Below are 13,565 nucleotides of genomic sequence, written 5' to 3' on the forward strand. Positions count from 1 at the left end.
TGTGTGTAGAAGTTGGCAATGTCTCTATCACTCGAGGTCAGTGTTGCCATATCTGTAGTCAAAATGCTGTCCCGCTGACTCAAAATACCAGCATATTGATGCTTTCCTCCCGATAAGAGCGTTGAAGACGATTGTATTGGGTGCTAGACGATTCATTTTCCAAAGTCAAGGCACATTCTTCCGGGTGGTTGATGAATCCACTGGTGTCGTCAGCACTCAAATCCAGATATTCAAAAGAAACAATATTCATGGTTTCATTACTTTGAACCAAGGACTACAGGATCGTGATGATTCGAGCCATGTCCAAATAGTTGTCTGGGGAGGGCGCTCAGTGCGAGCGGTCGATGTCTTTGTCGCATCTGACAATGAAGTCACGTTGTCAGCCTCTAGTGCCGAGTTCACTGCTCCAGATTGGATCATGAGTGGGTGCGCAGCTGCTGTAGGTGGCCATTACGGGGCGTTTTTCATCACAGCGAACAATGCACTCCTGAGTATCGAACTGGTCGACAGTGATATACCCGGGAGAAATACCATATCCATATATCAGCTGGCGACAAGTGTGAAGTCTATCCTTTACTCTGCCGATGTGATTGCGCTGTCTTCCTCCCATGTACTCATTGCCGCTGGTACCGTCTTCGGAGAAATCATCGTATGGTCGTGTTTCTTGAATAAGGATAGATCACACAAAGCTAATGCAATTGGCTCCATCCACCATTTCTTCACGGGGCATGATGGATCAATCTTCGATGTCCGCATCTCTCCCAAGATTCATTCCTTGAACGGAGGCCAGTCTGGCAGGATACTGGCAAGCTGCAGCGATGATAGAACTGTGAGAATCTGGGATATATCAGATTGTGAGCACAAAACAGCCGAAGATCATTCTGCATACTCCACAGACGGATTTGAATTGCGAAGTACAGGCTTTGGTCCTGTTGAGGCAGGCGAGGAGAGCGTTGGATCGGAATCATGTGTGGTCCAGGCATTTGCCCACGTGTCTCGCATTTGGGGTGTCCATTTCAGAGCAATCAAGAATAATAACCAAACTCATATGGGTTTGGTTTCTCGTGGAGAGGATTGCACATGCGTCTTGTGGGACCTAAGATGGCAGTCATCATCCACCGGGACGACTGTCTATCAGCTCAGGCAGACTTCTTCAATACAAACACATATTGGAAAGCATATTTGGTCTCTGGATCTTTGCAGAATCGGCTCTAAGACTGTGGTTTACACTGGTGGTGCTGACGGTGCATTGAAAAGTTTCCCCATCCAAGAAAATGACGATGAGCAACTGGGCAACGACTCTGCTGCATCTTCTCAGCAATCGCGTGGCTTGCAAGTAAAGGTGAAAAAGAAGAATTCCACAGCTGAAGGGACGAAAGCCTTTGCATTTGTCACCCAAGACTGCCTTCTTCGCACCTCTCCACAAGGCCAGATTCAGCTTGGGCATGTCAACCAAGCAGATGAGACTGCCATTACTTGGGAAGTGTTATGCGAAGCACCTGACCTTTCATCTTTCGCCGTCATGGCTGCTTTGCCCCAGATGGGTTTGGCATTGATAGGTAATTTCAGAGGACTCATTCGACTCTACAATCACGCTATGAAATCTGTCATCAACATCACAGACGTTGGCAACAGACCACTTGGATTATTCTTCCTTCAGACTCACTCTTCCAAGATGGATACCCTGAATCCTTCTCAAAAAATCACCTTCCTCGTCTGTTATCCTACCGGAGAAGAAATAACACTCGTCAACGTCTCCCACTGGAACAGCAATCATCCAACTGCCGAAACAACAAACTTTAACCTGCCATCCACGTTTGTGGTTTGCAGTGCATCTTTCATCTTCGATGGCAAATATTTGATTATAGGAGGAAAAACCGGCGCTCTTGCTATATACAACACCTCCGAGGCTGAGCCCGTTTTGGTCAACCGACGTGTTCATAGCCGAGAGTTTGTCAATCATATTAGCGTCGTCACGTCTGTAGTTACGAATGATACCACAAAATCGGACTTTGTACTGACCTGTGGACGAGACGGAACTTATTGTGTCCATGAATTGCAGCTTTCCGGGAACGGGACAGGTGGTGTATCCATACAAACAGTGCACCGCACAGCATCTATAACAGGTGGAAACATCGAAGGCGCTTATTTCGACAACGGCGATTTTATGTTGTACGGATTCAGATCCCAAGATTTCGTCCTGCGCAATGAGTCGAAGTTGACGGATATCGTATCCATTGCTTCAGGCGGCTTTCGTCGATCCTGGGACTTCATCCCAGGAGACAAAAATAACAATGCTTTGGTCGCGTGGAAAGACGGACATTCTCTAATGACTACTCGCGTACGAGCTGCTGCTAGTACGTTGCTTCGAGCTGGAGGTCACGGACGGGAAATCAAGGCAATGGATGTTTTCAACGCTACCGGTGGGGATCGGCCTCTATTTGCGACTGGTGCAGAGGACACTACTGTTCGTCTTTTCACACCGACTTCTTCATTGGCTGCTAGTCCGTGGGGTAGCTTTGAGTGTCTGCGCGTCTTGGATACACACAGGTCTGGGATCCAGCAGGTGACCTGGTCCAAGGATGGAGGATACCTGTTCACCAGTGCTGCATACGAAGAGTTTTTCGTGTGGAGAGTCCGCACCATTCCCATATTTGGCGTTGCTACGAACTTGATAGCCGCCAGTCCGAAGGATGACGTGAATTCAGATCTCCGGATACCTAGTTTCGATGTGGTGGAAGTAGAGGAAGTTGACGGGGAGCAGGGCTTCCTCCTGTGCATTGCTCTTTCCAACTCCGTTTTCAAGGTAAGAGTGGCTCTTTCCTTCAAATACCACGGCCGTCATGTACTAACTTCCTTGCAGATCTTCCACTTTTCACCATCTAACGGAGGCCAATTCACTCTCCTGGCTCGGGGGAAATACATGACAAATTGTTTGACCCAAGCCCAGTTCTTGGTCTCGAGCTCTTCCGTGAGCCTTATCACCGCAGCGACTGATGGCTACTTCACACTCTGGGATTTGACAAGCACACTTCAACCGTTCTACACAATCACGCAATCTACCTTAAAGGCCAATCACCCCTTCAAAGGCTCCATCATCTCACCAGAAAACATCACATGCGAAAGTCGATATCAGATTCATTCCAACAGCATCAAGGGGATGGAACTGGTTCCTATCTCTGACACAGCCGCTGTCGTTGTGGCTGGAGGTGATGATAATTCTCTCTCGGTCTCCCTCCTAAGAACACATCCATCCGACACCGGCTCAAATGCACAGGTAGCTACAGTTTCGATCCCCGATGCTCACGCTGCGTCAGTCACGACGGTCAAAGTACTCAATCAGCAAATCTCTCGTGATGTTACATCAAATACAGAATCGATTAAATTCACTGTCGCATCCTCTGGAAACGACCACAGAGTCAAAATGTGGTCAATCGCAGTGGACCCTACACAGCTTGATACCCAGGGGATGATCGTGGAATTCTTACTGGATACATACAGCTCCGTGGCTGATATATCATCATTGGGAGTTGTCCATGGGCCTGGGAATGGCCTCCCCGCAGAGAACCAAGTCCCTGGATCGGAAATAAATCAGTCGCGATTGGTTGTATGTGGTGAGGGCATAGAGATGTTTGCTGCCGAATCGGATGGAGCCCCATCCGCATGATGCCGATTCGACGTCGGATATAGATAAGACTTCAATACAACAATATGAACATAGATGATACCACGTGAGATTACAGACTTGGGTAAGGGGGATGATGATAGCGAATCCACCGGACAAGAGGAAGACGGTAGTGAACTACTCGGGCAAGAGGAAGACAGAAGCAACATTTGAAATCAGGGTATGCGTTCTATCTGCATGACGGATCCATATTCAGCGAGGAAAGCTATGCGACTGGTCATTATAGTATGTCGGGGTATTCATCAACCCGAACGAACTATTCAGTTCCTCTGAAATAAGGAGATAGCCTGATTATTCCCATACTACCCCATATCTACCCCGCAGTTTCGGGGAGTTCACCGTATTTCGTACTAATATGGATGAGCCCGAGCGACCCCATTTGAGGAAAGGATTGACAAAAGCGGTTAATTAGATGACATAGTCTCGCGTTTTTTTTAATTTATTCGTCTCAGCTCTAGGGCTTGTTTACTTTGCAGTATGAGTGAAACGGAAACAGCATTTCTAGCACGGGATACATGTATATAAAGAGAGACCCTAGAAGGGTGAATATCTTCTTCCAACAGACTACAAGCATTACGTGTCTTCCTCATCATGAAGTATCTCATTAGTATGGTCGCCAGTGCCGGGCTGGCTGCTGCTGCTCCCTTACAGTCTCGTGCTACAAGCAGTTATTTCTTTACATTGTGAGTGATAGATAGTGTCCCCTACACATAACACGATGGAAAAGGAGCTAACAACCCATCCAAAGTGGTGATTCCTACACCATGACCAGTTTCGATGTCGGTGGCACGCAGCCAACTACTGATAATCCTATGGGAAACCCAGCACTGGGTGGGTTTTGCTTGTTCCCTAGCAAGCAGGCTTAACTGATTTTTTCCTTTTTTTAAAAAAATAGGCACCGGAACAACCGCGGGCGGCGTCAACTGGGTGGGATACCTGACTACTGAGAACAATGCCTCACCAGTCCTCAGCTACAACCTCGCTGTTGGAGGAGCGTCCCTCGACAATTCCCTCATCGCTACCAATACCAAGGAAGATATGGTAACGCAAGTCAGCAGCTTCGAGACAGCATATGGCAAGAAGCCTAATACTGCACCGTGGACTTCAGACAACGCAGTCTTTGGATTCTGGATTGGAATTAATGAGTATGGTTCGCTAGATCCTGACTAACGATTAGACTGACTCTTCAATTTGCAGTATTGGTTGGGCTTGGTCAGGCAACGACGCCGATGTTTTGATTCCAAAGATCATGGCCCAGTATAAGGCTCAAGCTGAAAAGATCTACGCAAGAGGTGGACGGAAGTTCATCTTCCTCAATGTCCCGCCTACAAGCCGATCTCCCCAGATCGCCAGTGAAGGAACAACCGCTGCGGCCGGCCACGCTAAGTGGCTCGCGTCTTTCAACGCTGCCCTTAAGACAATGGTCGATGAATTCATCGCGGACAACAGTGGCGTACGTTCTGATGTCTGACTATATGCGTGGTTTTGCCCAACTGACCTAGCTGCAGACTACCACCGTTCTCTACGATACCTTTGCCTTCATGAGCAAAGTCCTCGATTCCCCTACAACATATGGATTTACCGATGCTAATTGTGTTAATGATGATGGTGCCACCTGTGTCTGGTGGAATTCCTACCACCCAGGTCATGCTTACCACAAGCTGCAGGCAGCGGATATGAAGGAGCACATGCACTCTCTGGGTGCTTGGTAGACTGATCAGGATGGTCTGGGAGAATATTGTGCCAGACTAAGAATAGTAAGGTTCAAGTTTCGAATATTTATGTATAAGCCAGCCTCTTTGTTTTGGAGTGAATATAAAGAGTTTGAGCGCAATGTTCCTGGTTTCATCTTGCAATCAATTTGCTACGCCTACTTGCCTTACACATTTGGTTCTCTCAAGTCTCCGTGAATTACTACAGCGTATGTTTGAAAGAAATTTGTACTTGCATATGCCTTGTAAAGATAATTACCTATACCCCGTGCCGGAGAATGCATGGATGTGTTACATCCCACAACCCCTGAGTATGATACCAACCCCTGCATGTCAGAAACGCCGATCAATACCTGAAGCGCCGCGGGCTTGCAAAATATCAAGCCTTGAAATAAAGCGATGCATCTTTAGGCCACTTGTGCCTGAAGAAAGCTTCATCGAAGCGGGGTATGTCCGATATACAGTGGGTAATTCTTGTAGTCTGAAGACTCGGGGACATTGCCTTCTTGGCTATCCGTTTCGCATGAGGTCGCCAAGGAGGTCTGTTTCTCACCATTATGCATGATTCTGCGCATCTTCATTGATGGATTATTGTTGTTAGGCACAGTAATATCCGAAGTTGCTGTACATCCCACCTATTTGACGTCAGAAACCTACTCTAGTCTCAAGGACTGAAGACCGTGTCGTTTTCTGTCAATCCCTAATTTCGGTCCGGTTGTACTCGTTTGGAATGTTCTGCAAGTTATTCGACAATGTACACTAAGTCAGGAACTATAAGATGCGCAATTTCGCCCCGGCTGTTAATATCCCTTCGCATTGCTATCACATCACTCCTCTTGACTCGTCAATATGAGATTCGATCACATTGCCCTCCTCGCCGCTGTGGCCGGATCCGCAGCAGCGGCTCCTGCCAAGAATGCAAAGAGAGCTTCGCCCTTCCAATGTTCGAGTCCATAATTCAAAAGATACTCTTGATCATCCATTGACCAACTTCTCTTATAGGGTTCGGAACAAGCGAGTCCGGGGCTGAATTTGGCGAAGACAACCTTCCTGGTGTCTACGTAAGTGGCATAAATATATGTATGTCTTTGGAGAATCTCAGCTAATAAAGATCGGAACAGGGAAAGGATTATTACTTCCCCGACGCTAGCACCATCCAAACCTTGGCTGGAAAAGGAATGAACATCTTCCGGGTGGCATTCAGAATGGAGCGGCTGGTACCGAACTCCATGACAGGCGGGTTTGACGACGCCTATCTAAGCAATTTGACCGCGGTATGTCGTGCCGAATCTACCCAAATGAGAACAAGCGGATGCTGATCTGGTGGCAGACGGTCAGAGCCATCACTGATGCGGGATCCCACGCCGTGCTTGATCCGCACAACTATGGAAGATAGTAAGTGTTCTACCCAATCAACGAGCGAATGGATCGAAGCTTATGGGTGTACCCAGCAACGGCGAGATCATGTCGAGCACCTCCGACTTCCAGACATTCTGGAAGAACGTCGCAGGCGAATTCGCCTCGAATGAGCTAGTCATTTTCGACACAAGTTAGTATCGCCCAAATCTTTAGTCGCATCACAGGCTTTCCGTTAACCAAATCACGCACAGACAACGAGTACCACGACATGGACCAAGACCTCGTCCTCAAGCTCAACCAGGCAGCCATTGACGGCATCCGCGACGCGGGCGCCACAAGCCAATATATCTTCGTCGAGGGCAACTCTTGGACCGGCGCATGGACCTGGGTCGACGTGAACGATAACATGAAGGCCCTAACCGACCCCCAAGACAAGATCGTCTACGAGATGCACCAGTACCTCGACTCGGATGGATCAGGCAAGAGCGAGACATGTGTGTCGACGACGATCGGAAAAGAGCGCGTGACGGCGGCGACACAGTGGCTGAAGGATAACAACAAGGTTGGGGTTATTGGCGAGTTTGCCGGTGGTGTGAATGACAACTGCAAGGCGGCGATTACAGGCATGCTTGATTATATGGGTGACAACTCGGACGTCTGGCGTGGAGCATTGTGGTGGGCTGCTGGTCCTTGGTGGGCGGACTACATCTTCAGTATTGAGCCTCCCACTGGCGTGGCCTACACGGGTATGTTGTCGACACTTGAGCCATATTTGCAGTAAACCATCCCGATCGAGGTGAATGTGAACATACACGGTCCATGTATAGTTATCGAGTTCGGTTGCTGAATCATACCGTAATCAATGCCAACTTTCCGCAAATAGGCGTGATATACCCCACGGCGGAGAAAAGAGTGACAACCAATCAAGTTTTCATACTCGCTTGTCCATAATCAGATGAAGTTACCTAGTCTTCTCTTCGGGCCCCAGGACATGTCACAGGGTGGAATCGCCCGATGCATCGCATCGAACGACAGACCACGATGTCTCAAAAGGCACAAACATCCCAAGACGGCCAAAAACAGTGGTCTTTCCGGTGATAGACATAATCCGACAACAAGAATGATGGATAATTGCGACGAATATTATATAGCGGCATATTGATCTCTCCGATGTCTCCTCGAACAATGCGTCTGACAACGATTCATCCTTCAGCAACTCCGATCGGACGGCAGTGATGGTTCAGATGATGACACCGATGATAATCCGATCCTAGATGACAGAGACGAGCAGGGAAAATTGAATCAGCTTGCTCTATGCATAAACCTGTTCTCGAACTCTCCCAGCTTGGGACAATCGTTATCATCCCTGCTTGAGGTACGGTATCTTCCGAAATGACGAAAACAACGCGTTTATGAGCTCCCGTTGGTAAGAAAGGTTGTACCGCAGCGACGGAGGGCACTTTCAATAATGGCTCCCAACAGCTCCGCGTACGAGATCCCATTGCTCTCGGCGCAGGCTGGCAAGGGAGAATGGTCTGGAAGCAGGCCGGAAATAGGGTTCACCTGCGCAACAAAGATATGAGTCTTGTACAACTGAAATAAAGGTAAAAATGGAGTCATATACTCACCTCCAAGATATTCGGAACAGCATCCGGCTCGTCCGAGTCAAAGCGAATGTCGACACGCCCGGCATCCCGGCAGCCGAAAACCTTCCATGCGTCCAGGGACACGCGGCAAGCGGCTTGAACTTGCGGATGGGTTAAATCTTGATCCCGGGGGATCAGTTTGTTTCTGCTGGATTTGCTCCATCTGCTCGCAAACTCCAAGTCGGGATGGCCGTCAACTCCGTTGGTAAAGTCGGCGGAAGGCTTCTTCCAGATGAATTCTCGGACGCCAATCACCCGGCTATCCTCGCCCGCCCCTAGAATTCCTACGGTGAATTCACGACCGGACAGAAACGGTTCCACCAGGATATCCTCAGCCGGGAATTTGGATCTTAGTTGATGCACGGCTGGCTCCAGCTCGGCCGGGTTCTTCACTTTATTGAAACCGTCGATGCCCTTAGACGAGCCTTCGGTTACTGGCTTCACGAAGAGGGGATACTGGAGCCCGGATGTGGTGAATTTGATCAGGCTGTCAGCCGGTTCACTGGCTGGGATCACCACAAAGGGCGCAGTAGGAATATTGTGATGGTTCAAGACCATCTAAGGTTGTAGGGAATTGGTTAGCCGGCGCCTACCTAGACAATCTCCGGGAAGAGAACCAGGTGTGTCTACCTTGGTATTTGCCTTGTTCTGACACAGCGCCATTGTGGCCGCATCCGCAAAAGTGTGCGGAACTTGATACGCGCCCAGGAGCGCGGGGACCTGCGATTCCCTCGCGGGCCCGTGGAAGCCCTGCGCCATATTGAACGCCAAGTCCCAACACTTGTGCTTCCCGGCCGCTAGCTGTTGGACCAGCGACTCAATGCCTGGGACTAGCGTGACTTGGTGGCCTAGCTTCTTGAGCGTGGACAAGACCGCCTGGATTTCTCCGTCGTGCGTGAGCGCCGCACAGTCCTCCTCGGAGTACCCGAGTTGGAGGTAGTTTGGCCGTTGCTCGGAGATCAGGGCTACCCTAAGGCTAGTAGACCCGTTAGATTCGCCCATGATGTGGGGGTTGTAGAAGAAGGAGAGCAGAAGAAGACGGTCTGATAATCATAAGAAAATATGAAAAGGGCCATATAAAAGAGCCAATGTCAAAAGCCAATCGCTGCCACTTAGGTCAACACGACAGCCCTGGAGCATATAGTCGATGACGCATCAATGCTACCGAATTGTCCCCGGAACGCCATTCTATAAAACTAAAACTAGTTTAAATATAAGCTTATTGAATCTAACTCTACTACAACAGCTATACAAACTTGTTTAAGACTTAACTATGACTGAGTTTATTTTGATGACCAGTTAACTGGGGGGATGCATTTGTTAATAGTGGAACTCAGTGGAGCGTCTGATTGTTAGTCGTTTCCGCTTGCGGTTGGTTTTGTCCTGATTTGGCAATTTTGTGAGGACTACTGTGAGCAGGTTACATACACCTTTCGGTCTCATCCATGTTTTCCCGGTTAAAAAGACGGGATAAGACGGGCTGATAGCTCATTTGTTGACCCCCCCCCCCAAAAAAAAGCTTTTGAAACTATTCCCAGATCTGGGAGCTTCAAGAGCTGCAAATTCAACCATTCCTAAATAGTGTAAACTAGCATCTGGCTTCCTAGGTTTTTGCTCGGTCTCGAATCTCTCGTTTATACCGGCTCCAAATGCGTGGACTAGACCTGTGGTTTCATCTTCTTCCATAGTGAGATGTGTAGCATAGTCGGGGTCCAGCCTTGCTATCTGAGACCTGGGTCCTGAGATGATATTGGCGGTGTCAATACTGGCATCTATTTGTCGATTGCTATACTTTATTAAGAAGCTTTATGTAGCTCTCACTTTTCTCTCACTTTATGTATACAGGTGAGCTTTCTTATTGAATCATGGCAGCTTTAACCCCTACGGTTTAATCTCAGATTCCTACAATTTTGAGCTTTCTTTATGGTTGTTTTTTCCTCTCACTTTTAGATAGCTCTCTTTCCCTCTTCTTCTTGGTTAGGAGTCTTCCTTGCCAGTGCGTAGGCTTCAGCTATCAGGCTGAAGAGTGCTAGGTAAGTGCTTTATCTTCTAAAAGAGGATCGATATGTCTCTGTTGTCAAATAGAGCTCATGCCCTCTCTCTCTTATTAGCTACCTATATCATATAATTACTTAAACCACGGATCTCCACTATCTGATATTCTGCTCTTAAGGCTTGCTATCCTTATCGAGAGCGACCTTTAGGAGCATGGTGATATCACGGTCAAGCTTGGCATTTCTCCTTTCAACAGCTACTATCCTGTCGGTAAGGGCCGAGACTTGGTGCTGTAGGTCTTGCACTTATTTTTGGAGTGGCTGCTCGTTCTTAGCCTTCTCGGCCTTCTCCCTTTTCTCTGCCTCCCACTTGGAGGCGTTTAGCCAGTGGGAAGCTTGCTGCATTACAGCGCCATGGAAGCCCCACAATATTGCGGCTACACCATAAAGGTGTGTAGTCCAGTGTATAGAAGCCCCCGAAGTGGTTTCTCCACGTTTGTTTAATGCTAAAGTTTCATTGTTAGTATATGAAGGTGTTTTCCTAGCTTAGGATTCATAACATACCAGTAAACGCCGTTGGGGTGGCATCCATTTGGGCATGCCAAATAGTGACATTCGGATCGCTCTGATCCAGCTCATCCTCAATGATGTCAAGAATGATGGTCTTGAAAGCCAGCATCGATATATACCTTGGCAACCCATAATATCTGTGGATATCCCCACGAAGATAAGAAGTCGCTTTCTGCGCGAGGACAGCTGGCGCCACCTGCGAGTGCGGGAAGCAGAGTGGGAGCTGGCAACAGACGTCGGAAAGTGCCACGGTGTTGCTTGTAATCCTTCAGGTGATCCTGAAAAAGGTCCACGAACAGTTGAGATGGCTAGTGAAGAGGTGAAGAGGGAAGAAGATGAAATGGTAAGTGAAGAGGTGAAGAGGTGAAGAGGTGAAGAGGTGAAGAGGTGAAGAGGTGAAGAGGTGAAGAGGTGAAGAGGTGAAGAGGTGAAGAGGTGAAGAGGTGAAGAGGTGAAGAGGTGAAGAGGTGAAGAGGTGAAGAGGTGAAGAGGGAAGAGGGAAGAATAAAGAATAGGGACAGCAGGGTCAGGTAAGGACGAAGTGAGAGCATGGTGATCACTCGTCGTCATTGTTGCCTTGCTGAAGTCGTCTGCGTTCTTCGAACTCTGCGATCTTCTCTTCTGCTCCTATGGCGTCTCTTTCTTTTACCCACTGAGCTTCTTCTCTGGCTTCCCCTAGCCATTCGATAAGGTATTCTTTGACAGGGGTTCTGTAACGGCCAAGACGTCTAACCCTCACGTCCAAGACACGCGCCACGTCGTGACGATCAGTGTCTTGTGGGAATCGTGGGTCATGCGTCGGAGAAGGTTGTGGAGGCTCCCTCTCAAAGGGGTCCGGGAAAGGGGCTGGTTCCAAATGTTGTACGCTGATAACCGGATGTACTTTCCATGTCGGGGGTAAGTCCAACCTATAGGCAAGGCGACCTATCCTCTCGACGACGGTAAACAGCCCAGCATACTGCTGGCCTAGTTTACGGGATACAGCGTCGTTGACGGGGATGTTGTAGCCTCGGCCTATGCGTAACAGGACTTTGCCGCCGACGGCGAAGTGTTTCGGCTGATGACGGCGGTCGTAATATTCCTTCATGCGCATGGTTAATGGATCGACAACGAGAAGATGCAAAACCGGAAAGGACTCACCTTAGAGACGGTCTTCTTGACCAAACTGTGTTCGCTGGCGCGAGATTTGAAGGGAATCTTCCCGCGCTTTTGCGGCCTTTCCTCTCTTTTCCTCTTCCCGCTTGGCGATGTTAAACCAGTAGGTGGCTTGCTGCATGATGAGGCTATGCAAGCCCCACACAATTGCAGCTACACCGTAAAGGTGTGTAGTCCAGTGTAGGGAAGCCCCCGGAGTGTTTTCTCCATGTTTGTTTAATGCTAAAGTATCATTGTTACTATATGAAGGTGTTTTCCTGGCTTGGGATTTATGACATACCACCAGAGGCCGATGAGCTACCGGAAAAGAGTAGGGACAGCAACTGGAAAAAGAACTATGTACACTTAGCGTCTTGTTAAGACACGTAGGATGAGGTGTGACTTACAAGGACAGAGAGGAAAGCGACAAACGAGATCCCAAGAGTAACCGTCCAAGCGAAGAAGAGCGGAGAGGGTGTTGGCAGCTCGCCCTTGCGGATCACGACTAAAACGACTCACATGACGAGAAAGGCCATAGTAACACTGGCGGCAACCAAAAGGGCGGATGAGATTGACGGAGATGACATTTTGATGTACTTATTATGATTAGAGAGCTTGACTGAAGTAGGACTGAAGTAGGACTGAAGTACCTAGGTAGGAATAAAAGATTAGGTGAACGTTTCTGGGGGTCTTCATGATTACGTGAATGTCTCTGGCAGTCATCTGGGGGAAGGAGCCCTCGGAGTGGAACTAGGCAAGAGCGAAACTAAGCAAGCACAGTGAGAGCCAAAGAAGCAAGAGGCAAAGAAGGTAACTCCAGCTCTCGAAGAACGACCATGAATATTCAGGGCATGGACCCTCAGGAATATCGTCTGAATTGACCGCGGCCTGGCAGATTTAAAATAATAACGGCAGCGGTGATGGGGATGCTAATTCGAATGTCCGATGCCAGAAAAAAAGGTCCCGAAATCACAAAAGCTATGGAACTAGGTTCCATCAATCTGGCCTCACTTTGCCTAATTAGGGACGGTGGTAATCCATGGATGTGCCCTGTCTATGGTAAGTAACGGGCCGATCTTATATATACAACATATATGGATGACTGCTCTGGTAGCCCTAATCTATTCCAACAATCTTGGAACCAGGTTAGATCCTCCTGGTCGGAACGGATTAACGACAGTCACATTCGCAAATCCAGACTGAGATACCATCGGCGGTTACATATATTTACTGTTGCTCCTGACTAACGGGAACTTAGGTAGATGTCAGCTTGCGATCTCCAAGGAGTAAAGAGTACACGGAAAAGGAACGCCAGGATGTGGTAGAGGAAATCAAGTACATAGGACAGGCGTCGCCGATCAGCGCACGATTTTGCCTAAAAAGTTTCTGGAACATTTAAGCTGCGCAATAGTTAGGTCCGTCAAAGTGGAGCGCTATCCCAGATTTGAAAGAAGTTTATCTGAAA

The 13,565-nt window shown here is 48.4% G+C and overlaps 7 protein-coding genes across 7 annotated transcripts; 3 read left to right on the plus strand and 4 right to left on the minus strand.

Moving 5' to 3' along the window:
• Positions 1 to 18: 18 nt before the first annotated feature.
• On the plus strand, positions 19 to 3,667 carry N7525_000399 (tRNA (34-2'-O)-methyltransferase regulator RTT10; the record flags this gene model as incomplete). The annotated part of the gene is made up of 3 exons (XM_002562391.1): positions 19 to 36; positions 92 to 2,806; positions 2,864 to 3,667. 3 exons carry the CDS (start codon positions 19 to 21, stop codon positions 3,665 to 3,667), a joined length of 3,537 nt encoding a protein of 1,178 aa, XP_002562437.1.
• Positions 3,668 to 4,276: 609 nt separating this feature from the next.
• On the plus strand, positions 4,277 to 5,397 carry N7525_000400 (SGNH/GDSL hydrolase family protein; the record flags this gene model as incomplete). The annotated part of the gene is made up of 5 exons (XM_002562390.1): positions 4,277 to 4,368; positions 4,434 to 4,516; positions 4,581 to 4,830; positions 4,883 to 5,138; positions 5,194 to 5,397. 5 exons carry the CDS (start codon positions 4,277 to 4,279, stop codon positions 5,395 to 5,397), a joined length of 885 nt encoding a protein of 294 aa, XP_002562436.1.
• Positions 5,398 to 6,246: 849 nt separating this feature from the next.
• Positions 6,247 to 7,537, plus strand: N7525_000401 (glycoside hydrolase family 5 protein; the record flags this gene model as incomplete). Its single annotated transcript, XM_002562389.1, has 6 exons — positions 6,247 to 6,340; positions 6,400 to 6,458; positions 6,519 to 6,671; positions 6,728 to 6,792; positions 6,849 to 6,946; positions 7,008 to 7,537. The coding sequence occupies 6 exons, from the start codon at positions 6,247 to 6,249 to the stop codon at positions 7,535 to 7,537; spliced, it is 999 nt and encodes a 332-aa protein (XP_002562435.1).
• Positions 7,538 to 8,166: 629 nt separating this feature from the next.
• N7525_000402 (D-alanine--D-alanine ligase family protein) lies at positions 8,167 to 9,404 on the minus strand (the record flags this gene model as incomplete). Its single annotated transcript, XM_002562388.1, has 3 exons — positions 8,167 to 8,319; positions 8,385 to 8,960; positions 9,033 to 9,404. 3 exons carry the CDS (start codon positions 9,402 to 9,404, stop codon positions 8,167 to 8,169), a joined length of 1,101 nt encoding a protein of 366 aa, XP_002562434.1.
• A 1,298-nt stretch (positions 9,405 to 10,702) lies between these two features.
• Positions 10,703 to 11,075, minus strand: N7525_000403 (uncharacterized protein; the record flags this gene model as incomplete). Its single annotated transcript, XM_061211556.1, has 2 exons — positions 10,703 to 10,902; positions 10,961 to 11,075. The coding sequence occupies 2 exons, from the start codon at positions 11,073 to 11,075 to the stop codon at positions 10,703 to 10,705; spliced, it is 315 nt and encodes a 104-aa protein (XP_061070782.1).
• A 447-nt stretch (positions 11,076 to 11,522) lies between these two features.
• Positions 11,523 to 12,059, minus strand: N7525_000404 (chromo domain-containing protein; the record flags this gene model as incomplete). The annotated part of the gene is made up of 1 exon (XM_061211557.1): positions 11,523 to 12,059. One exon carries the CDS (start codon positions 12,057 to 12,059, stop codon positions 11,523 to 11,525), a length of 537 nt encoding a protein of 178 aa, XP_061070783.1.
• A 48-nt stretch (positions 12,060 to 12,107) lies between these two features.
• Positions 12,108 to 12,687, minus strand: N7525_000405 (uncharacterized protein; the record flags this gene model as incomplete). Its single annotated transcript, XM_061211558.1, has 4 exons — positions 12,108 to 12,343; positions 12,402 to 12,456; positions 12,508 to 12,605; positions 12,645 to 12,687. 4 exons carry the CDS (start codon positions 12,685 to 12,687, stop codon positions 12,108 to 12,110), a joined length of 432 nt encoding a protein of 143 aa, XP_061070784.1.
• Positions 12,688 to 13,565: the final 878 nt, after the last annotated feature.

This window comes from Penicillium rubens, assembly GCF_028828025.1.
Source record: "Penicillium rubens strain IBT 27055 chromosome Unknown utg000001l_segment0_segment0, whole genome shotgun sequence".
Classification (NCBI taxonomy): Eukaryota; Fungi; Ascomycota; class Eurotiomycetes; order Eurotiales; family Aspergillaceae; genus Penicillium; species Penicillium rubens.